The 26,300-nt window shown below is 35.9% G+C and overlaps 1 protein-coding gene across 1 annotated transcript in view; it reads right to left on the bottom strand.

Moving 5' to 3' along the window:
• LOC148945598 (uncharacterized) overlaps positions 1-26,300 on the bottom strand; it is a 240,017-nt gene that overhangs the window by 150,490 nt on the left and 63,227 nt on the right. Inside the window, exons 4-5 of the mRNA XM_089098857.1 lie at positions 18,940-19,242; positions 7,062-7,247 (exon numbers count right to left, since the gene is read on the bottom strand). Of these exons, the coding sequence (XP_088954983.1) occupies positions 7,062-7,247; positions 18,940-19,242 (489 nt within the window). The remainder of the gene's footprint in view (positions 1-7,061; positions 7,248-18,939; positions 19,243-26,300) is intronic.

Below are 26,300 nucleotides of genomic sequence, written 5' to 3'. Positions count from 1 at the left end.
AGAGAGAGAGAGAGAGAGAGAGAGAGAGAGAGAGAGAGAGAGAGAGAGAGAGAGAGAGAGAGAGAGAGAGAGAGAGAGAGAGAGAGAGAGAGAGAGAGAGAGAGAGAGAGAGAGAGAGAGAGAGAGAGAGAGAGAGAGAGAGAGAGAGAGAGAGAGAGAGAGAGAGAGAGAGAGAGAGAGAGAGAGAGAGAGAGAGAGAGAGAGAGAGAGAGAGAGAGAGAGAGAGAGAGAGAGAGAGAGAGAGAGAGAGAGAGAGAGAGAGAGAGAGAGAGAGAGAGAGAGAGAGAGAGAGAGAGAGAGAGAGAGAGAGAGAGAGAGAGAGAGAGAGAGAGAGAGAGAGAGAGAGAGAGAGAGAGAGAGAGAGAGAGAGAGAGAGAGAGAGAGAGAGAGAGAGAGAGAGAGAGAGAGAGAGAGAGAGAGAGAGAGAGAGAGAGAGAGAGAGAGAGAGAGAGAGAGACAGAGAGAGAGAGAGAGAGAGAGAGAGAGAGAGAGAGAGCCAGAGATACAGAGAGAGGCAGAGAGAGAGAGAGAGAGGGAGAGTTGGTGACCCCGAGGGTATATAATAAAGATTTTGTAATTTTGTAGTGTAAAAAAAATTTGTAATTTTTCTGTATTTGCAATAGTATTTCCACATCCCAAGGAATTTCGGATATACGTTTCAAATAGGTTGGAAAAACAAGCATTTAGCCCTTTGTCAACCAATTTTCGGGGGATTGGGGGCATTAGGGTCTCTTTCGTTGAGGAACTCCAAACTGATCAGAAACAAAGATATTTCCAGCCTGTATACTCCCCCCCCCCTACTAAAAATTCACCACCAAAAATATTGGAGCTCCCTTTGCCCAGAGAATGATCTGTAAAAGCGTCAAGCCTTTCGGAGCACAAAGTATGTTGGCCCTTTTCGGGTCAAATGTGTTTTTTCCTCGTTTTCTTGTGTTGCTTCTTTGTGCATTTGGTCTCTTCGGCTTAAGGACTTAAGGAATTAAGTTTCAAGTCAATCAAATAAACTTAAGGGGTTTCGAAATCTAAAAAGAGGACTGTACCCATAAAAAAAGTTTTTGTACAACAGGAAACCCCAGAGCACAGTAAAATAAGTTTGACCAACAGATATAAGTTTCAAACCCATCAGGGATAAAATTTTATTAGCCTATTTTTGGCCCTCTTATGCCCTCCACCACAAAAATTTGACGTCTACTAAGCCAAAAAAAAAAAAAAAAAAATTAAAAGAGTCGCAATTTCATCGGACTGCTAAGACCAACATTACAGGAACGTACGCAGGAGGGAGGGGGGGTTAAATTCTAGACCTACACGTTATTAAATTACCTAAATTGCAGGGCACTTCCTAATCAAACTACAATATAATTTTTTTTTTATTTTCCCAAGAAAAAAACATCGTACATGCCTGTATACATGTTTGTCTTTTTGTTTTACCGAAACATATCTGTAACCAATGGGCAGTAATAATTAATGCCCTTTAATTAAGTAATAATTAATGTAATAATAGTAATAATCAATGCGCATAATTTAATGCCCTTGGTTTCGGAGCAGGGATTGTTGTGTAGCCACTAGAGGCATAATTGTTTGATCGATTGACTATTCTGAACAAAAAGCTCTATCTTGACATTTTGATTCGATACCTTGGAGTATTAATCAAGGGCAAAAAGAGTGTGAGAGGGCGCCATATGGCCTCCAATTATTATTGTCCCTCAAAAAGTCAGCAGAATTTCCAATTTTCGATGGAACTATCTCGCTCCCAAATTTCTACAACCAATCCTTATATACGAAGAGGCAGAGAAAAAAAAAGAATAATGCATCAAAGACATTTTGTTCTTTACTTAGTCCCCACTGATTAAGTTGCTATATTAAATTTGAATCTTGCTTCTAAAAAGGGCTTCTTGCCGTTCTCACAGTGACCATGGGTTTCTAATCTCTTTTTTTTCTACTTTTTTTCCTTTCTTTTACTTAGGCAGCTAGCGCTGCCTAAGTAACGAACGATGTGGGCACAATGTGTTGTTTTTTGGTTCTCCATACCCGGGTACATCGTATCGAAGGAGTTGTCGTAGAAAGTTCAAAAAGGGCTCATTCGATTGCAAATTGGAGCGGCTAGTGCCCTTTTCAATAGTCGAAAGTGATTGGAGGGCAACTAGCCCCTCTCCCCCCCCCCCCACGCCCATCATTCTCCCGAACACATCCAATCCAAATTTTGAGATATCCATTTTGTTCAGCGAAGTTGATTTCCAGATAGAAAATATCTTCGAGGAGGACACTCCCCCACAACCCTCGGGGCAAGGGTTGTAAGTTATGCCCTGGGGGCATATAAGGTTTTTATGGCAGGCGTTGTCGTAGAAACTGCAAGAAAGGCTCATTTCATTGGAAATTCAAAGGGCTAGTGCCCTTTTTAATATTCTAAAGTGATTAGAGGGCACCTAACCCCTCCCCCCGCCCATCAATGCCCCAAACACATCCACTAAAAATTTTGAGATAGCCATTTTGTTCAGCGTAGTTGATTTCCACATAGAAAATATGTTTTTGAGGAGGAAACTCCCCTACAACCCAGGGGGCAAGGGTTTTAAGTTATGCCCTAGGGGCATATAAGGTTTTTATAAAGGGCGTTGTCGTAGAAACTTCAAAGAAGGCTCATTCGATTGGAAATTCAAAGGGCTAGTGCCCTTTTTAATAGTCAAAAGTGATTGGGGGGCAAATTGCCCGCCCCATCATTCCTCCAAACACATCCAGTCAAAATTTTCAGAGGGCCTTTTCGTTCAGCGTAGTTGATTTCCAGATAGAAAATATGTTTTTGAGGAGGACACTCCGCAACAACCCTAGAAGCAAGGGTTGTAAGCTATGCCCTGGGGGCATATAAGGTTTTTAAAGAAGGTGTTGTCATAGGAACTTCAAAAAGGACTCATTTAATTGAAAATTCAAAGGACTAGTGCCCTTTTTAATAGTTGAAAGTGATTGGAGGGTAACTAACCCCCCACTCACGCCCACCATTTCTCCAAACACATCTAATCAAAATTCTGAGATAGCCCTTTTGTTCAAAGTAGTTTAAAGTTCTGAAAATTAGGTCTTTGAGGATGACCACCCCTTCACAGCCCTCAGGACAAGGTTTGTACGTTATGCCCTGGGGGCATATAAAGTTTTTATAGAAAGCGTTGTCGTAGAAACTTCAAAATGGCTCATTCGATTGGAAATTGAAATGGCTTGTGCCCTGTTTAACCATTTCCCCAAACACATCCAATCAAAATTTTGAAATAGCCATTTTGTTCCACGCAGTTAAAGTTCAGGAAATTATGCCTTTGAGCAGGACACTCCGATCACAGTTTTAAGAACAAGAGTTATAAGTTATGCCCTGGGGGCATATAAGGTTTTATTGAAATCTTTGTCGAAGAAACTTGAAAAAAGGCTCATTCGATTGGAAATTCAAAGGTCTAGTGCCCTTTTTAATAGTCGAAAGTGATTTGAGGGCAACTAGCCCCCCTCTCTCGCCCACCTTTTCCTAAAACACATTCAATCAAAATTTTTAGATAGCCATTTTGTTCAGTGTTGTGGATTTCCAGATCGAAATCTTGTTTTTGAGGAGGAAACTCCCCCACAGCCCTCATGGCAAGGGTTGTAAGTTATGTCCTGGGGGCATATAAGGTTTTTACTGAACGCGTCGTCATAGAAACTTCAAAAAGCGCTCATTCGATTGGAAATTGAAATGGCTAGTGCCCCTTGTAATAGTCGAAAGTGATTGGAAGGCAACTAACACCCCTTCCACGCCCACTATTTTCCTAAACATATCCAATCAAAATTTTTAAATAGTCATTTAGTTCCCCGCAGTTTAAAGTTCAGGAAATTATACCTTTGAGCAGGACACTTCCCCCACAGTCTTCAGGGCAAAGATTATACGTTAAGCCCTGGGGGCCTAGAAGGATATTGGTAACATGCATTGCATAGAAACTTGAAAAAGGGCCTTTTCGATTGAATTGTAAAAGGGCCAGTGACCTTTTTAATAGCCGACAATGCTAGAGGGGCTTCATACCCCCCTCTCAATCAAACTTAATATCAAAGCGAATGCTATCAAAATTTTTAGATAGTAATGTTATTAAAAGTAGTTAATGGTTTTGGAAATTAGGTCTTTAAGAATGACAACCCATCTCCCCAACAACCCACAGGGCAAGGGTTTTAAGTTATGCCCTGGGAGCATGCAAGGTTTTTATTGACATTGATGTTGTAAAAACATCCAAAAGGGCTCATTTAATTGAAAATTGAAAGGGCTATTGCCCTTTTAATAGTCGAAAATGATTGAAGGGCAACTACCCCTCCTCTCACGTCCACCATTTCCCCAAACACATCCAATCAAAATTTTTAGATATCCATTTTGTTCAATGTGTTCGAAAGTTCTGGAAATTAGGTCTTTTAGGATGATAACCCCATCAGAGATTTCAGTGCAAGGGTTGTAAGTTATGCCCTGGGGGCATATAAGGTTATATAGAAAGTTGTTGTAGATACTTCAAAAGAGGCTCATTTGATTGGAAATTGAAATTTTTCTTTTTAATAGTCGAAAGTGAGTGGAGAGTAATTACCCCCCCCCCCCCTCTTACGCCATCCATTTCCCCAAACACATTCAATCTAAGTTTGGAGATAGCCATTTTGTTCAACGTAGTTGAAAGATCTAGAAATTATGTATTTGAGGATGACGCAGCCCCCAGAATCCCCAGGGCAAAGGGTGTAAGTTGTGCTTTGGGGGCTGATATTGCTTTTAATGATAGAGTGGTCATAAAAACTTTCAAAAGGGTTCGTTCAATTGGATATTGAGAGAGAGAGTGCCCTTTTTAATAGTCGAAAGTGTTGAATTGGACGATAACTAACCCCCCTCTCACGCCCACCGTTCCCCCAAACACATCCAATCACAATTTTCAGATAGCCATTTTGTTCAACGTAGTAGAAAGTTCTGGAAATTAGGTCTTTGAGGATGACAACCCCCCCGCCCTCAGGGCAAGTGTCTTAACTTATCCCCTGGGGGTATATAAGGTTTTTATTGAAAGTGTTGTCGTAGATTCTTCAAAAGGGCTCATTTGATTTGAAATTGAAAGGGCTAGTGCCTTTTTTAATAGTTGAAAATGATTGGAGAAAGACTAGCGCCCCTCTCACACTCACCATTTTCCCAGACACGTCCAATCAAAATTTTGAGATAGCCATTTTGTTTAACGTAGTTTAACTTTCTCGAAATCAGGTCTTACGGGATGACAACCACCCTCACAACCCTTAGGGTAAGAGTTGCAATTTATGCCCTGGGGGCATATAAGATGATTATAGGAAGTGTTGTCGTAGAAACTCAAAAAGGGCTCATTTGATTGGAAATCGAAAGGCCTAATGCCCTTTTTAATAGTCGAAAGTGATTGAAAGGCTTGACATTTTTATAGTAAAGATCGATGTTGGTATAATGTATTATTTTTTTGATGCTGTTGTCGTTAGAACTTCGAAAAGGGCTCATTCGATTGAAAATAGAAAGGGCTGATGCCCTTTTTAATAGTCAAAAGTGATTGGAGGGAAACTAATCCCCCTCCCACGGCCACCCTCCCATTTGACTTTAAGTTTAAAAAATAAATGTTGTCATAAGATTAAATCAAAATGCACTGTGATAATGCTAATTCCCAATAAGGCATCTCAACAATATACCAAGAATGACTGACGGTTTTATGATCAAACATTCGGGGCTACTTTTGGTCTAGAAAATTAACCATATTAAAATAGCGTAAGAATATCCAAGTTTTCAAAGAAAGTAAACAGATTTTTTTGCGAATGATATCACGTTTTCCTTTTCAGGTCAACTAGAGGAGGTTGAAACTAAATGAAACTAAATTAAACACTTCTATTTGTGTCCAGATTTTTAAGAGGGTGTATATTGCTAAAAATTGCTGAAATTTTTTCTCCAGCATACAAATAGCAGGCCACACTATAAATCCTTAAAAAAACAAAAAGATTTAAAGTATTATTTTCTTTTTCTCTGAAAAGACTATGCCAATAGAAAACGAACAGAAATTAATTAAGAAAACTTTTTCCACAAAATAAGTTTTTCAAAGAAGAGTAAAGAACTCCATTAAAGAAAAAATTAGCAAAAATGAAATCAAATAATCTACGAAGCGTGAAACTACCACAAATCAGCATTGATAAATAAATGAAACCTAAAATGAACAGAAATTATAATAAATAACCCAGTCAAACTCAAAACGAGCAGAAATCAACATAAGTAGGGCTCAAAACCCCCAAGCCTTCCCAAGGCCGGAACAAAATTTGCACTGTTCTGACAAAAATACAGATGAATGTGCATTGTCAGTTTAATATACATATACTGATATTTAGTAATCAAAATCTTAATATTATTTGATTTATTAAAGTTATAAAAGTAAAAACATTTAAATTTTTTATATTGTAATTTAACGCCTGGTAGTTTAATTGTTATTGTAATTTCTGTTCATTTTGAGTTTTATTTATTTATCGATGCTGATTTGTGGTAGTTTCACGTTTGGTATATAATTTGATTTTATTTTTGCTCATTCTTTCTTTAATGAAGTTCTTTACTTTTCTTTGAAAAACTTATTTTGTGGAAAAAGTTTTTTTAATTAATTGATAAGGAAATAAAGAATAAAGGGTGTTTTAAAGAATAAAGAATGAGGAAAGAATAAAGAATAAAAGAATAACGAAAAAATGCAAAAATATGAAAAATGAAAAAAAAAGAAAAAAAAGAAAAGAAAAAAAAATAAAGAATAAAAATGAATAAAAAATAAGGAAAGAAAGAATAAAGGGAAAAAGAAAGAATAAAGGGCAAAGAAAGAATAAAAAGTTGTTTTCTATTGCATCTATCTTTTTTTTTCTTCCTCTCTCGCTATCTTACAGATACAGATAAGGCTTTGAACATATTTGCAGACCTCTTGTCCATTTAAGTACATATTCTGAAGTTCAGTCAAACCCAAAGTTGTTTGGAAAACTATCGGATACACAAAGGTGTGGAGTGCTTATCTTTAAAAAATGAGGGTAAAAATGAGGGTAAAAAATGAAAGGGGGTAAAGACTTGCCATAGCATCCAAGCTCATCTTCACGGTCTGGACAATCGGGGAAGCCGTCACAAAGTTTCCAAGGCTCTAATCTATCTGGACAACTACAGTCTCTTTCATCACTAGCATCTTTACACTGGACAGCATTATCACACTGAAAAGATGAGGGAAAGCACCCTGAACCATCTTGGCACCGGAATTCACATCCTAAAAACAAGAAACATTCTAAGAACAGCCTTATTAAAAACTCACCAACTTGAAAATGCTAACAGTTAGGGATTACGGCCTGGACTTGCTGCCCTTATTTGAGTTCGTATCTGTTTATTTAAACGCCGTTGGTATCGCAGAACTCAAAAATGAACACCAGGTTATGGTACCTTTACAGTCACAAAGAAAGCACAAAAAAGGAACACTAGTTAAATGCACCAACAATATAGAGCACAAAGGATTTTGCAAATCTGTTCCTATGGCAACTTGACGGGTTGTAGTTTTAATGATGCCCGGCAAGTCTGCCGATTGACGTAGAACAGAGATAGCAAAACTATCAATCATGAGCTACCGGTAGCTCGCAAGAAGATATTTGGTAGATCCTGGGGAATTTTCAGATGTGCAAATCAGACTAATCTGATTTGCACAACTTATCTCAAGCCAAGAAATCACGATAAAAATAGAACGAATGACCTGCGCATCTGCCATTCAGTAAGTATTTGATCATTTAGGAGTGATGTTATTTACCTTGTGATTTCTGCGTACTGTAAAAAAGGGCTTTTTAATGTCTTTATTAATCTTTTTGTTGTATGCAACTACAATTGGTATTACAATGGGACCACATTTGGCAGCATAATCGGTGGCTGTGCTTCCTAATTTGCGTGATGACTTTAAGTTTGAATGCTTGATCTCGTCGTAATTTTCATGATAGGCTGCAAGCACATCACAACCTTGTGAGGACAAAGTATCCGAATGCCGGCATTTTTATAGCAGGAGACGCAAGCGAATTATCCTTAATTATCTGTGCAAAGATCAGAAGCTTAAGCAAATTGTTAATTTCCCTACTACAAAAGGTGGGACCAGTTTGGATGCTATTTGCACCAGCCTTAAAACCTTTTACAATACTCCAACTACCCCCCCCCCCCCCCTTAGTGGTACATATAATTTCATGCTACAATTGAAACCACTGCTAGTTTTTAAAACAAATTACTCAGTTTCTGAATTTTCGTACTGGCTAATAACAAGTCAAGGTCTTTTTGGATCTTAGATTTCGTCTAGGAGTTGGGATAATGCTGTGTTGTGTGTAAATCTTAATTCAAAGGTTAGTTTGTTTCAAACAAAGTTAATGAAAAAATACCAAAAATCTTTCCCAGAGGTTGCCAAGAAGGTATGTTCCTCAGATAAACCATAGATTACTGAAAAAATAAAAAGGACTAATCCATTTGAAACCAAAACTATTTCGCCTTGGAAAGAAAGACGATGCCTTAACCCTTCGTAAAAACAAAATAAAGGAAGAAATGCGTCGTGCTGCTTCTCTCTATGGTAAGAATAAATTAAATTGATTAAAAAATAGCAAACCTCAGCAATGGTTTAAGAAAGTGAAAGATATTGGGGGTCGCTCGTACAAAAACCTTGATTTTCTTCTGGATGGACCGCCTGAACAGACAGCCAATGAGCTCGATAAAAACTAGCAAACATTGTGTAAACGTTTCTCCCTCTCTCAGAAAACCATCTAATCCCTGAAACTACAAAGATAAAACCACGGAGATTTCAGCGAACGAAATAATAGAAAAAGTACAGAAACTAAAAAACTAGTATTTGTCTCATTGACATCCCAATTGATCTATTAAAAGCATTTTCTGATAAACTATCAACACCCCTTGTTAATATTTTTAATGATATTAGGAATTCCGGAAGTTATCCGTCGTGCTGGAAGCTGGGCTATATTAATTCAATCCAAAAGAAGGGAGGCCTGAACGATTTTACTGGAGTTCGACCATCACCTTGACCCCAGTTTTTTCAAAAATGTACGAGTTTCTTATCTAATTGGTTAAAGGCAGAGATTCTTGAGCTTATTGACATACAATAGTTTGGAGACCTGAAGGAGGCACCTACTTCACATTACCTTGTTAGTCTTCTTGACACCTTAAAGACCTTAAGGTCTTAAAGACCTTAAAAACCCTGATACTTGGTTGAGTCCTTTATTAATTGATCTCCAGAAAGAGTTCGACCTAATTGACCACAATATTCTTGTAGATAAACTGCTAACGGAGTTTCAAGAGAATCCCTTTCTGGTAAAAATTGTTGCCTCCTTTTCAATAAATCGTTCTCAAGTGCTTAAATATAAAAAGTTTTTTCTCATCTCCTTGCTATCTTTTGTAGGGTCCCCCAGGGAACCCTGATGGGTTTCATTTTATTCATTATAATGATTAATGGCCTCATGACTGACCACACAGAGCGACGGAAGTATGTGGAAGATCTGTCTGCACTTGAGGTTTGTCGCACAGGAGGCTTCTTTGTCGAAGATGAAAGTTAACCCTAATAAATCGTCAGTTATGGTATTTAATTTTTTTAAAAATCACCCCCTTCTTTCACAAACAGAAATTCCTCCCAAAATCTCTGTCACATGCATTAAAATATTCTGGGTGACAATTACTGCTGACTTGAAGTGGGATGTCCATGTTCAAAACATCCTCAAACAAGCTTCCCCTTCAGTTTCCATCTAATACTTTTGATAAAATTTGTTTGCCCCCTAAGGATCTTCTCAATCTTTAAAATTCTTTTATTCGGCTAATACTGGAGTTTGCTTGTCCAGTGTGGCATTTCGGTCTTTCTTCAGGGCATATTTATAAGACTGAAAATCATAGGCAGCGCTATAGCGCTGCCTAAGTAAAGAACGATGTGGGAACAATGTATAATTTATTACTTTTTTTCTTCTTTCTCCATACCCGGGCACTTCGTATCGAAGGAGTTATTGTAGAAACTTCGAAAAAGGCTCATTCGATTGGAAATCGGAGTAGTTGATTTCCAGATAGAAAATGTTTCTGAGGAGGACACTCCCCGACAACCCTCGGGGCAAGGGTTTTAAGTTATGCCCTGAGGGCATATAAGAACGATGTGGGAACAATTGTTCTACTTATTTGTTTAACAATGTATCATTTATTATTTCTTTTCCTTTAGAGCGAGGCACGTCGTATGGAAAAAGTCGTCCTAGAAACTTCAAAAAGGGCACATTCAATTAGAAATTGGGTGACTTTTGCGCTTTTTAATAGTCAAAAGCGATTGTAAGGCAGATAACATCCCTTCCAAGCCCACCAATTCACAAAACATAACCAATCAATATTTTGAGATGGCCATTTTGTTAAGCGTAGTTGATTTCCAGATAGAAATTATGTTTTTGAGGAGGACACTCCCCCACAGCCTTCAGGGCAAGGGTTGTAAGTTTTGCCCTGGGGGCATATAAGGTTTTTATAGAAGGCGTTATCGTAGAAACTTCAAAAACGGCTCATTCGATTGGAAATTCAAAGGGCTAGTGTCCTTTTTCATAATCGAAAGTGATTGGAGGGCAACTAGCCCCCCCCCCCACGCCAAACATTCCCCTAAACACATCAAATCAAAATTTTGAGATGGCAATTTTGTTCAACGTAGTTGATTTCCAGATGAAAATTTGCTTTTGAGTAAAACACTCCCCCACAACCCTCGGGGCAAGGGTTTTAAGTTATGCCATGAGGGCATATAATAACGATCTTGGCACAATGCATTATTTATTATTTTTTTTTCTTTAGAGCAGGGCACTTCGTATCGAAGAAGTTGTCGTAGAAACTTGGAAAAGGGCTAATTCAATTGGAAATTGGAGTGGCTTGTGCCCTTTTTAATAGTCGAAAGTGATTGGAAGGCAACTAACACCCCTTCCACGCCCACCATTTCCCGAAACACATCCAATCAAAATTTTGAGACAGCCATTTTGTTCAGCGTAGATGATTTCCAGATAGGAACTATGTTTTGAGGAGGACACTCCCGCACAGCCTTCAGGGCAAGGGTCAATCCCCCTCTCATGCCCACCTTTTTTCTAAACACAGTCAATCAAAATTTGTAGATAGCCATTTTATTCAACGTAGTTGAAATTTTTGGAAATTAGGTCTTCAAGGATGACAACCCATCCCCCCAACAACCCTCAGGGCAAGGGTTTTAAGTTATGCCCTGGGAGCATGTAAGATTTTTATACAGAGCGATGTTATAAAAACATCAAAAAGGGCTCACTCAATTGAAAATTAAAAGGGCTAGTGCCCTTTTAATAGTCAAAAGTGATTGAAGGGCAACTAACCCTCCTTTCACGCCCATCCTTTCTCCAAACACATCCAATCAGAATTTTGAGATATCCATTGTGTTCAACGTAGTCGAAAGTTCTGGAGATTAGGGTCTTTTAGGATGATAACCACATCAGAGCCCTCAGTGCAAGGGTTGTAATTTGTGCCCTGGGGGCATACAAGGTTTATATAGAAAGTTGTTGTAGAAATTTCAAAAGGGATTCATTTGATTGGAAATTGAAATTGCCCTTTTTAATAGTCGAAAGTGAGTGGAGAGTAATTAACCCCCTTCTCACGCCCACCATTTCTCCAAACACATTCAAAGTTTAGAGATCGCCATTTTATTCACCGTAGTTGAAAGTTCTGGAAATGATGTATTTAAGGATGACAAACCCCCCAGAGTCCCCAGGGCAAAGGTTGTAAGTTATGCCCTGGGGACATATAAGGTTTCTAATTATAGAGTTGTCTCATTCAATTCAGAGTTGTCTCATTCAAAGAAGCTCATTCAATTGGAAATTGAGAGGGCTAGTGCCCTTTTTAATTGTTGAAAATTATTGGAGGGTAACTAACCCCCCTCTCACGCCCATTATTCTCCCAAACACATCCAATCAAAATGTTCAGATAGCCATTTTGTTCAACGTAGTAGAAAATTCTGGAAATCAGGTCTTTGAGGATGACAACCTCCCCCCCCCCCGCCCGCAGGGCGAGGGTTGTAAGTTATCCCCCGGGGGCATATAACGTTTTATGGAAAGCGCTGTCGTAGAAACTTCAAAAGGGCTCATTTGATTGGAAATTGAAAGGGCTAGTGCCTCCTTTAGTAGTTGAAAATTCTTGGAGAAAGACAAACCCCCCTCTCAAGCCCACCATTTTCCCAGACACATCCAATCAACATTTTGAGATAGCCATTTTGTTTAACGTAGTTGAAAGCTCTGGAAATTTGGTCTTAGAGGATGACAACCACCATCACAGCCCTTAGGGTAAAGGCTGTAATTTATGCCCTGGGGGCATATTAGGTGTTTATAGAAAGTGTTGTCTTAGAAACTCAAAAAGGGCCCATTCGATTGGAAATCGAAAGGCTTAGTGCCCTTTTTAAGAGTCGAAAGTTATTGGAAGGCTTGACATTTTTATAGTAAAGATCGATGTGGGTATAATGTATTATTTTTTTGTTGTTGTTGTTTTTTAGACCAGGGTACTTTGTATCGAAGGAGTTGTCGTAGGAACTTCAAAAAGGGCTCATTCGATTGAACATAGAAAGGGCTGATACCCTTTTTAATAGTCGAAAGTGAGTTTAGGGAAACTAAACCCCCTCCCACCCCCCCCCTCCCATTTTACTTTATTTTTAAAAACTAAATGTTGCCATAATATTAAATCAAAGTACACTGTGTTAATGCGAATTCCCAATAAGGCATCTCAGCAGTATCCCAAGAACAACTGAGGGTATTATGTTCAAACTTTTGGGGCTACTTCTGCTCTTAAAATTTAACCAAATAAAAAAGCGTAAGTTTATTCAAGCTATCAAAGAAAGTAAACAGATTTTTTTTGCGAATGGTATCAAGTTTTCCATTTCAGGTCAGCTAGAAGAGGTATGAAACTAAATTAAACACAACTATTTGTGTCCAGATTTTTAAGAGGTCGTATGTTGTTAAAAATTGCTGAAAATTTTTCTCCAGCATACAAATAGCAGGCCAAACTATAAATTCTTAAGAAAACGAAAAGATTTAAATTATTATTTTCTTTTTCCCTGAAAAGACTTTGTCAATATAAAACAAACAGAAATTAATTAAAAAATTTTTTCCGCAAAATAAGTTTTTCAAAGAAAAATAAACAGCTCCATTGAACAAAAATGAGTAAACATAAAATCAAATAATGTACCTAGCGTGAAACTACCACAAATTAGCATCGATAATTAAATGAAACCCAAAATAAACAGAAATTACGATAAATAACCGAGTCAAACGCAAAACGAGCAGAAATTAACATGAGTAGGGCTGAAAACCCCTATGCCTTCCCAAGGCCAGAACATAATTTGCAATTTACTGAAAAAAATACAAATGAATGTGCATTGTCAGTTTAATATACATATACTGATATTTAGTAATCAAAATTTTAATATTATTTGATTTATTGAAGTTTTAAAAGTAAAAAAAAAAAAATTCAGTAAAGTGCAAATTCAGTTCTGGCCTTATGAAGGCTTAGGGATTTTGAGCCCTACTCATGTTAATTTCTGCTCGTTTTGAGTTTGAATCGGTTATTTATTGTAATTTCTGTTCGTTTTGGTTTCATTTATTTATCGATGCTGATTTGTGGTGGTTTCACGCTTGGTAGATTATTTGATTTTATTATTACTCATTTTTTGTTTAATGGAGTTCTTTACTTTTCTTAAAAATAAAAAGTTTTTTAATTAATATCCAAAAACGAGCACTTAGAATTACAAATGGTGAATGGAAGGTTCCATATCATTATCTACTAGGTAGGTTCAAGCTCATACCGTTGGTCGACAGAATGAGCCTCTTATGCCTTCGTTTCGGTACCAAGACCCTGTCTGCTCCCCAATTACGTTCCAAAATCCCCGAACCCTACCTTTCCGCCCGCAGCCGTCCCGCATATAATACCAAAAAGTCTCCAAACTAGATCCCATCCCCAATAAACATGAAAGATATCGCAAAATTCCGTGTTTTGTTTAGCTGTATAATAGCCAGGAAAACGAATTTTAAATTTTATTGTTCTCTATTTATTTTTATTTTTGACGTTTTAACTAAGTTTATATTCATTTTTTTATCTATTTTGTGCAATGGATTATCTTTGACGTGAAGGTCAAATTCTTTCCATGTGATGTAAATATGATTCCAATGTATATATATATATATACATATATATATATATATATATATATATATATATATATATATATATATATATATATATATATATATATATATATATATATATATATATATATATATATATATATATATATATATATATGTATATATATATATGATTTCAATCTGATTTCAATTATATATGATTTCAGTGTGATATCAATGTGATTTCAGTTTATTAGGGAAGAAAGCTAGAACTGCAGCTAAGAATATTAGTGAAAAAGATTTATGTTTAATAGAAAGGAGAAAGGACTTGTACAAGAATTATCTAAGTGATAGATCATATGAAAACAAAAGGAATTTAAAGAAAGTGGAGAAAGCATTAAAATATGAACTAAGGAGATGTGAAGTGGAGGCCATGGATAAAATTGCCAAGGATCTGGAAGATGCAGGTAGACGGCATAATAGTAAAATATTACTGGCATGTTAACAAATTGAGAGGGAGTAGTCAATCCGGACTTGCCCAGTTAAAGATAGGAATGGGGCCGCAATTTGCGATAAGGAAAGAACTAAAGAGAGATGGGCCGAACATTTTGAGAATTTGCTTAACCGAGATAGAGTTGCAGGAAAAGATATAGAGGAAAATGAAAAAGTTTGTGATACCTCTGATGTGAAGGAAGATCTGCTTTGTGAGGAACAATTAGCGACAGTACTAAAAGGATTAAAAAATAATAAGGCTCCACGTGCTGATTGGGTTGTAAAGAAGTTTATTAAATACTGTAATTCTGAAGATAGAATTAAGGATCTGAAGAGTATGAATAGGACTTCTGAAGACGGGAAAGTACCTAACTATCTTAGGAAAACCTTAATTAAGCCACTTTATAAGAAAGGTGATAAAAGCAAATATGGTAATTATTGAGGGGGTATTGTCGTTTCTGCAAGTATTGAATTACTTAGCAATATAATACTTTTTAGACGCAGAGATACCATAGACAAAGTCTTAAGAAAAGAACACTGCGGTTTTAGAAAAGGTAGAGTATGTGTCGACCAAATTTTCACTCTTAGGTTAATAAATGAGAAGTGCCTGAGTTTTCAAACACCTTTGGTCCTCAGTTTCATAGATTATGAGCAAGCGTTCGATTCTGTTGATAGAAGAGCTTTGAAAAAGGTTTTATCCTTGTATGGTATACCAGACAAATACATTAAAGTGATTAGTGCTGTGTACGAGAATAACACCGCTGCGGTTAAGGTAGGAAATGAGGTTAGCAGCTGGTTTTCTATTAAATCAGGAATTAAGCAGGGTTGTGTTCTATCCCCCTTTATATGGATTGTTTTGATGGGCTTTGTTTTGAGGAGCACAGGAAAGGCAATGGGAGACAACGGAATCAAAAGGGGAGGAAAAAGTCTCCTGGAACTTAGATTATGCGGATGATTTAAGCATCCTAGATGAAAGTGTGAGCAAAATGAATGAAGTTTTAGAGGTTTTGCGATTTCAGGGTGCTAGAATTGGTTTGTAAATTAATGTTAGGAACACTAAGTCACTAAGGCTAGGAATAAGTGAGGATGAAAAGGTGACGTTGGGTAATGAAAAGATTGATCAGGTGGACAGCTTCACTTACCTTGATAGTATTATTAGTAAAGATGGTGGGAGCAGTGAAGATGTTAAAAGTAGAATAGCCAAGGCTGAGGGTGCTATATATGGCTCTAAAATATTATATATGGCTGTTAAATATGGCTCTGAAGCATGGGCACTCCGAAAAGCGGATGAAGATTTGCTAGATGTTTTCCAGAGAAATTGCTTAAGGATTGTTCTGGGTACCCGGCTGACTGACCGTATTTCAAACAATAGGCTATACGAAAAATGTGGTTCAATACCGCTCTCTAGAGTTATAACGAAAGAAAGGTTGGGGTGGCTAGGGCACGTTGTGCGGATGAATGATGACAGATTGCCGAAGATTGTCCTTTTCGGCCAACCGTCTAGGGATAAACGGAATGCTTTGAATAGATTGGGATGGAGGAGGAGCGTGCGTAGCTGTGTTGGCCTCAGGCGGCCTGGTGCTGCAATGAGTTGTTAGTAGTAGTATATATATATATATATATATATATATATATATATATATATATATATATATATATATATATATATATATATATATATATATATATACTAGCGTACTACTATTTGTGACCATGTATACTAGCGCTATTTGTGACGAAAACTTCAAATTCAGCAACCATGTTGTGATAGAAATTTTTAAATTAAATTTTATTCTATGATCGCAATGGAATGCGTTCGAATTGCACTTCCGGAAAGCCTAAAAAAAATGTACCTGCAATGCTTAAATGCTCTTTTTATAAAGAGAAGCAATGTGAACTGAAACATTTTTATAAAGTTATTACACATAGGGATTATAGAACCACGCCTATTGCAGACAAATCCGCTTTGTTTCAGTTTTATTTACATCTTTGCTTTTGTTTTCCTTCACTTAGCCTCATGTACCTAAGTAAGTGAGGCCATCTACTTGATCGAACTTCTCGATACCCATGATCACCTCTTCGCTTTGACTTATTCTCAGACTTAGTGACTTGTTCTTCTTAGCATTAATTTTTAAACCTATTCTTGCACCCTGAGCTCTTATATCTTCGCAAAATTCATCCATTTTATTAACATTTCCATCTAGGACACTCAAATCTTCAGCATAGTCTAAGTCTAGGAGAGATTACTTTCTCATTCGATTCTAGTCCCTCCCATGACTTTTGTCATGTTCCTTTGGACCAAGTTCATCAAAATGGTCCGTATAAATGAGGATTGAACGTAACCTTGCTTAACTCCAAGTTCAAGATGAAACCTGCGACTAATATCAGTTCCTACCTTAACTGCAACAATGCACTAGTAATAGTCACTAGTCACAGCACTAGCAGTAGCACTCACACATAGCACTAGCACAATCACACATAGCACTAGTCACTTAAATGTATTTATTTGATATAATACACAAGTATAGCACCTTCATTAAAATTCTTCTACCAGCCGAGTCAAACAATTGTTCAAAATCTATAAAACTGAGGACAAAAGGGGTTTGATGATTCAGACACTTCTCAATTATTAATCTTAAAGTGAAAATATTGTCTCAAAAGTATAGTCATACTAAGTAATTTGCTTTCAACAGTAACCAAGCTAATGCCTCAGTAATTACCAAAATGATTATTATCATCTTTCTTATAGAGGGGTTTAATTAAAGTTGTCCTAAAATAGTCATCTCAACCTTTCTCCCATTAGAGCTATGGAAAGTGGGATAGAACCACATTTTTCGTATAGTTTAGGCCTACTGTTTGAAATACGATCAGTCAGAGGGGTACCGAAAAGAATCTGTAGACAATTCCACTGGAATTGTACATCTATACAATCTTCTATACATCTATACTGGAAAAAATCTATACAATCTTCTATACATCTATACTGGAAAACATCTATACAATATTCTATACATCTATACTGGAAAACATCTATACAATCTTCTATACATCTATACTGGAAAAAATCTATACAATCTTCTACACATCTATACTGGAAAACATCTATACAATCTTCTATACATCTATACTGGAAAACATCTATACAATCTTCTATACATCTATACTGGAATTGTACATCTATACAATCTTCTATACATCTATACTGGAATTTTGCATCTATACAATCTTCTATACATCTATACTGGAAATGTACATCTATACAATCTTCTATACATCTATACTGGAAAACATCTATACAATCTTCTATACATCTATACTGGGAAACATCTATACAATCTTCCTTCATATGTGGGACCACCAACGTTTCAGAACCAAACTTGGCCACTGTCATCACTATAGCTTCCAATATTCTAATCTTGATCCGCTGACTCACCTATTCTTCCAATTTTTTTCAACTGTGAAAAAACAGCCTGGGCCTTGGCTATTCTACTTTTAACATCTTAAGTGCATCCACCATCTTAACTAATAGTCGACCTCGAAGGCACAGTTATTAGACTTCCGACTATTTTGAACAAAATAGCTACTATAAAAAGAGCTTATGAGTTTGGCTCATTGCCCTTCAAATGCTTTAGCCCTTAAATAGGTCACTGAAACTTTCAACTTTTAATTGAATGAACCCTCTACCAAGCTTCCGAAATGCTTTAGATGCTTCTTTTAAAAGCTTTAGCCCTTAAATAGGTCAATGGAACTTTCAACTTTTAATAGAATGAACCCTCTCCCAAGCTTCCAAGATACTTTAGATGCTTTTTAAAATGCTTTAGCCCTTAAATAGGCCAATGGAACTTTCAACTTTTAATTGAATGACGCAAAAACTATCCTTGGAAAATTTGGAGATATTGCTGAGCAAAAATTAATTCTAAACCATAAAAATGCAAACATTATGGAGGAAATATTCAATTCTTTTTATTTTTAAGTTTAAAGTTACACAAAAACTATGCAATATCTGCTATTTTACAATTAAAATCAACTAAAATAAAAAAAAAAAATAAAGTTACTAATTGAAATTAATTTAATCTTTGCATTGGTATTTTTTTAGACGATCATAGAATATACATTTATACATATATATATATATATATATATATATATATATATATATATATATATATATATATATATATATATATATATATATATATATATATATATATATATATATATATATATATATATATATATATATATATATATATATATATATATATATATATATATATATATATATATATATATATATATCCATACCTAAATCAAATTCTCTTCGGATCCTTGACTGACTTTCAATATTTGCACTTTTGTCCCGAGCTGCAGCAAAAATATTTACTTCGCGCGTTATTCTAGTCACATCCAGGAAATGTGGGTGGTCGATCACCGGGTGAGTAATTATTTCTGAAATACTCGACGTTGTTAAATCGAAATTAGTTTTATCGATGGTGGTTGAAGTAATTCCTTCTGTTTCTCCTGTTGATTCACTTGTACGTTCAGTTGCATTTGATATTTGTGTGACGTTTAAATGGACTGAACTCGACACGCCATAAAAATACGGATCTAGAAGACACAAAAACAGAATTAAGTTCAAAAAGTATTGCAAAAAAGCTGAAACTTGATGAGTTTTGGCTGCAAGTTTTGCAGCGCAAACTATTTAATGACGAGAACCAATATGATTTCCAGAAATAGCTGAAACTAAGATGTCTTAGAGTTAGTTACAGTTATAGCTCAAGTCAGAAGACTATGTGCCGGGAAAAATGTGTTTTATGCTCAAGGTCGAAGTAAAAAGAATTTATACCTACATATACCTACATATTTATATTTCCTTACATATCTCCTACGCCTCCTTTATTGCTCCCATGTCCATCCATATATACTGTATTGTAGTAGCGTTTGGCTTGGTACATTTAATTCCATCGTCCAGCCTGTAAGACTTCTTCAAAATAACGCTGTTCGATTTTTGGTTGGCCTACAGCCCCAGCATTCGGTACGAAACGTCTACGAGCGAATAAGGATACTGCCAGCTTCTGAACGACGAGAGTTTTATGTACTTTTGTTTATTTGTAGGCTACAGCATGGTACAAGTTTTTCATGTTTTGACAGGTTAGAAAGTTTTAGATCCATGACCCACGATTATGACACTCCATCTACCAGAGACATTAATACTCAATTGATTGTCTCGACGCGGTTGAAATTTTCTTTGTTTCATAGGAGGACTAGAAGTTGGAATCATTTTCATCAAAGTATTAAAGAAAATAGTGACATTTCTTTGTTTAAGATAGAAATTAAAGAAATCCTTTTCAGTAGGTATGAATTTTAGTTGTTTTTTTTTTGCTTTTGCAATGGTTGCTAACGAAAGAAAGCGGCAAAGCATACTTCCCGAGTGTTTATTCGAATACCAGTGCTATCAGGTACTCTGATGGAGACTTCTCTCGCTCGAATCAGAGAATAACACCGTAGATCCGAATTTCATACAGGACCTTCATCGCTTTGAACAGCTGAAGGAGATACAAATACCTACACCCATATATATATATATATATATATATATATATATATATATATATATATATATATATATATATATATATATATATATATATATATATATATATATATATATATATATATATATATATATATATATATATATATATATATATATATATATATATATATATATATATATATATATATATATATATATATATATATATATATATATATATATATATTACCTTCCGTACACTATCAGAAATAATCTAAAAAGGAAGCAGGAAGGGGTGTCTGTTTCACTGTTTATTGATATTAACTCGCATTGGAAGGACGTTGTTATGTGTGTAATATGTGCCAATCTCCAAATGAGTCCGTCCCTTCATTTCCTCAAATTCTTGATGAGCTTTTGGATAATATTCAAACTCGTCCGTGCGAGCTAATCACAATGGAAGACTTCAATATTAACTTGTATGACCTTGCCTCTTCAGCAACGAAGGATACTGTACCGGTTTTGATCACTGCTGGAATCTACCAACAGTATGCATTCGGACAAGCACAGCTATTACTATGGCATCCTTAATCAACGAAATTTTCTCCTCTCTTACTCAGGTAAAAAATCTTATACTAGTAAATGATTTACCAGGCCATTTTCCTGTCTTTTCCTGTATTCACTTCTAAGAAGATGATGAGTCAAAAGAAACCAGCGTTACGCTAAATTACCTTTAAATTTATTCAAAGAGATAACCCTCCTCAGATCCTGGTTAGCATTGACTTCATGAGATATGTCTGATGAGGATACAAATTTTTTGCTATCAGTTTGACTCCTTTTACCAATCTAGTAAAACTTCTATTGTCGATGTACGTGCCACATTCACTTACGGTTCCACATATAAAAGAATTATTCCCTTGAATCTATTGGATTACCCAAGTCCTTGTCAGAAGTTGGAGGACAGAAATAAGTCAATAAATTCGTGGTCAAGTGCAGTTGCTACTGACCTTTGGTGTTTCAAAATCTGTAGGAGTCTTTAGAATTCTTTGATTTGTAAGGCTAAATCCCTTTATTATTCTCAAGAATGTTGAAACTTAATCTTTCTTTAAATTCTCTCTCCTTCTAAACCTAAATTCTAATCGCATCTTTGTCAAACTTGCTCGAAGTTGATAGCCCTGAAACCAGTTTCTGAAGTTGAGACAACTAGACTTGTCAATGGTTTTTTCAGCGTCCACCGTTCCTGATAGTATGCCACGAAGGTTACCAAATTCATTCTCCCTTAAATTTTTTCTCCTTTAATACGAATTGTAGATGTTTATTTTGAAAACAGAATTTTACCCATTTCATCTAAGCAAGCTCGAGTGATTGTTTTAAAAAGAGGTGGGCCTCGGAGTGATCCAGCCAAATAAAGGCCAATTAATTTTTTGCCAGTGTTTAGCAACATTTTTTAAAGGATAAAGCTTTTTCATCTGCTTGCCTTTTTAGAAACAAAGATTTTTTCATCCCAAACTACATTTAACTTCCGAGTTAAGCACTCAGTGGACCATGCACGTACCAATCTCTTTAATTTTCTACATTCGGGTCTTGATTCTGGCCTGAATCTTGCATCTGAAGTTTTGAACGTTCGAAAAGATTTCAATTTGTTGACCTTCCAAAGTCTATTCTCTAGATTATCTCATTAAGGTGTGGGAACGAAGACTAGCATTTGGTGCGACTACTGTTTGTCTGGAACAGCTCTCATCGTGGATCACCTGTGCCACTCACCGCCTCAAGTTGGGTTTGGTGCTCCGCAAGGTTCTGTTCCTTGGCCAGTTCTATTCTGAACTTATGTTAAAGATCTTATATTTTTAGTTACGAGCCAAAAACTAACAGTATGTTGTTGTCTATGTCTCCCCAATTATTTCTATCAGCAAAAATGTAGATCTTCATTAGTAGATGAAGACATTCGGCATTATTGCCAGAACAGAGCCTGAAATCCGTATGAAACTGACTGTTTTTATTTGAGAGAGTAATTTTATAGTTTAACGCTAATTTTCTGGTCATTAATGTCGATAAGTCGAATTTCCTGATTTTCTTCCAAGTTTCTCAGCCTTGCGCTCAACTATTAGAAATTGTTTTTTCAAAAAGATCTCTCAGTATACGTAAAGGTAGGTCTGGTTCCTAGATATTTTTCTTGACGAGGGCCTTAGGACATCATATTAGTCCAAATGAAATGAGGATATTGGCAAATCTTGGAATTCTTAGGAATCTCAAATTTTCCTGGGTTGATTCTAAAATTTTTGTTAATTGTTCAATTTTGGTCTTACATCTTTATTATAGTTTTTATATTATAAAAACTTTTATTTAACTGAAAATAAGGAGCTAAAGGTTTTATTGTTTTAAAAAGTAGAGTTCTGAGAGATTCACAGGAGAGGGCAACCCTTCATATATGGAATAATTTTTGATCATTTTTCAAATAATGCCGGTAAATCTGGCTAACCCTGTATGAAATATACCACTCCCCCTCACGGAAAAATCGCCGTGGAACTTTCATCCATCTTAAAGTGCAGCCTCCCCCCGGATAATTCCGAAAACAGCCCCCGGATAATTCCTCCGGAACATATCCACATGAAATTTGGCAAAGAGAATGTAAGACAATTAAAAAGAATTTCGTATAGTAATTCTATCAAATACCCCCAGTGTAATATTTCCCCTGGAAAATTCACCCCCAGAAATTTCCCTCTCCAAGCAAGATTCTCCTTATAGAAATCCACCCCAAGCACAGCCCCCTTCCCGAAAAATGTACGTATACTTCTCAATGACAAATAATATACCGTACGTAAAAAATGGGCAAATTCTATAGCTTACAGGCCTCTCCCCACGAACTCTGGGGGATCATTTTACACCTAAAGACATAGTTATTTCATTGTTCAACTATACTGAACAAAATGGCTATCTCAAAATTTTGATCAGATAGCTTTGGGGAAAAAATGGGCGTGGGAGGTGGCTCAGTTACCCTCCAATCTTTTTGGACACTTAAAAAGGTCACTAGAACTTTTAATTTCGTTAGAATGCACTGTCTCTTGATCTTCTAGGACCATTATTTCAATACAATTACCCCTGAAAAAAAAAAAAAAAAAAAAAAAAACCGTGATCTGTCTTCTGGCAAAAATAGCAAAATTACACGTTTTCCCAGATAGGAGTTAAAACCTTCTATAGTAGGGTTCTCTGGTTAGCTGAACATGATGGCGTGATTTTCATTAAGATTTCATGAATTTTAGGGGGTTTTCACCCCTATTCCAAAAATAAGGCAAATTTTCTTAGGCTCGTAACTTTTGATGGGTAACACTAATCCTGATGAATCTTATATATTTAGAATGCATAATAAGCTGATTCTTTGGATGTATCTATTGATTCAAAAATTCCGTTTTTTAGACTTTCGGTTAATATTAAGCCGAATCACAACAGTTTTTTTTTTTTTACCACGAACTGTTTGATTGTATGGATTTAAACTTTTTCCTCCCATTTGATACCACCCTCTATGATATATGAGAAAGTGATGAGCTTTATCCCTTAATCAAAAAGTTATCTGAAGAAGCGGTTGCTTGATTTAAAGTCTTTTCATATTCTTTCCAGGGATGCCAACGCTTTGAAATAAACTGTGCCGGTTTTTCAACTATATAGTACCACAAGAGAATAATTTGTACCATCTGAAGAGTACATTAAACTTTTGCCGCAACAAGGAGAAAATTTTCGACTCACTAAAACTTGAATAGATGTCCGAATCGGAAAAGAGCAAGTAAATCCGAAATGTACTAGAAAATTTGATTGTACCAAAAAGTTTGATTGTACCAAATGTACTGTATTGTACCAGGAGCTCCAAATTGTACCAAAAATGGTACAATTGTACCGCGTTGACAACACTGATTCCTTCATGCGTCAGTTACTTTTTCTTCAACTTCATTGTGATATTATTATGGCCTTAGAACTATTCGACCTTTTGTTGCTAATCATTCTGCAACCATCCTTATAATTCTGCTAACATTCAAATTCCATTTCAGTCAATTATTTCTTAGACCACACTGCTTTTCCATTTACGAAAAATTAAGCGAGAAAAACGCTTTAATCTAAATAAAGCAGTGACAAAGAATAAAAAATAGACAATACATTAATTAATGAAAAAAATCCGAATATTGTGGAGGTTTATTAAGATGTGAGTTTTATTTATTATTTTCGTTTTATTTCTCTCTTATTGTGTTGTTCGACTTTTTCAGTAGATTAAATAAAAAAAAACAAGTTTTTTTTTAACTGAAAGTAAGGAACGACGTTAAAATTTAAAACGAACAGAAATTGTTCCGTATATGAAAGAGCCTATCCCCTCCTCAACGCCTCGCTCTTTACGCTAAAGTATTTTAGTGTTTTAAAAAAATAGAGTTGTGAGAAAGTCAAACTTTAGCGTAAAGAGCAAGGCGTTGAGGAGGGGACAGCCCCTTTCATATACGGAATAATTTCTGTTCGTTTTAAGTTTTAATGTCGCTCCTTACTTTCAGTTAAAAACTTGTTTTTTTATTTAATTTTTGAATGTTTTTGAATTAATACAGGTTTTGATTTTGGCTCACCGTACATGAATAATCAAAACAAAATTTGCATATTAAGTTTACTTTTATTTGGTTAAATGGCTTTCCCGAAACTTGTTTAATTTTATTTACAAACGTTTTTATTAGTAATAAATGTAAGTAACTTACGAATTACCTTACGTAACGAACTTCTATATTCATATATTTTTAATACGTATATTTGGGAGGTTTGCCCCCTAGTCAATACCTTGCTCTTTAAGCTGAACTTCGAATTTTGTTCCAATTCTTTAAAAATGATCGCTTAATCACAAAGGCCGTTATTTAGAATAAATAGCTCTTATAAAAGTACAAAAAAATCTTTGACTTAAAGAGCGAGGTATTGACTAGCGGGTGAACCCAATCATATAAGTAATATTTTCTGTTCGTTTTAAGTTTTGATGTTGCTCCTTACTTTCAGTTGAAAAACTTTTTTTTTATTTAATTTCTGATCTTTTTTTTAAATAATGCTGGGAAATCCAGTGCCCCCTTCATATCAATGTCCCTTCCCCAATGAACACTTCCTTCATGGAAAGATCCTGCCAAACAACCCTCAACCCCCCCACTACCAGAAAAAATCCCCCTGAACACGTCTGTATACTTCCCAATAACCAATCCTATATGTTAACATTGGGTAAAGTTCATAACTTTCAGCCCTTCCCCCGGGGACTTCGGGGGATTAATTCATCCTAAAAGACATAGTTATCATATTTTCGACCATGCTGAACAAAGTGGCTATCTCAAAATTTTGATCGGGTAACTTTGGGAAAAAATGAGCGTGGGAGGGGTTCTAGTTGCCCTCCATTTTTTTGTCACTTAAAAAGGGCACTAGAACTTTTAATTTCCGTTCCAATGAGCATTCTTACGATATTCTAGGACTACTGGGTCGATACGACCACCCCTGGAAAAAAAAAGACAAATAAACACGCATCCGTGATCTTTTTTCTGGCAAAAAATCTTCCACATTTTTGTAGATAGGAGCTTGAAAGCTCTACAGTAGGGTTTTCTGATACGCTGAATATGATGGTGAGATTTTCATTAAGGTTATATAACTTTTAGGGGGTCTTTCCCCCTTTTTTCTAAAATCAGCCAAATTTTCTCAGGCGCTTAACTAAACTTGATGAAACTTATATATTTGAAATCAGCATTAAAATCTGATTCTTTTGATGTATCTATTGGTATCAAAATTCTGTTTTTAGAGTTTTGGTTACCATTGAGCCGGGTCGCTCCTTACTTACAGTTCGTTACCACGAACTGTTTGATGATTTGACTATTTTTTTATCTTTTTCTCTTTTTTTTCGTTGACAAAGGCCCCCGGATGTGGAGCTAAATTATTCGGATTTTTTTTTATTGATTAATGTTGTTTGTTTTTTATTCTTTGTCACTCCTGTCAGTCCATCTCAAGATTGAAATGGACTCCAAGATTGGAGTTGGAATCAATCCAACTCTCAAGCTGGCTGGAATACTTTATTTTGGTACCTCCTCAACGCCTCGCTCTTTACGCTAAAGTATTTTATTGTTTTAAAAAAATAGAGTTGTGA

Source organism: Artemia sp. Qi Xiang Cuo, chromosome 13 (genome assembly GCF_049724085.1).
Source record: "Artemia sp. Qi Xiang Cuo chromosome 13, ASM4972408v1, whole genome shotgun sequence".
Taxonomy (NCBI): Eukaryota; Metazoa; Arthropoda; class Branchiopoda; order Anostraca; family Artemiidae; genus Artemia; species Artemia sp. Qi Xiang Cuo.
This window is presented reverse-complemented; position numbering and strand designations above follow the sequence as displayed.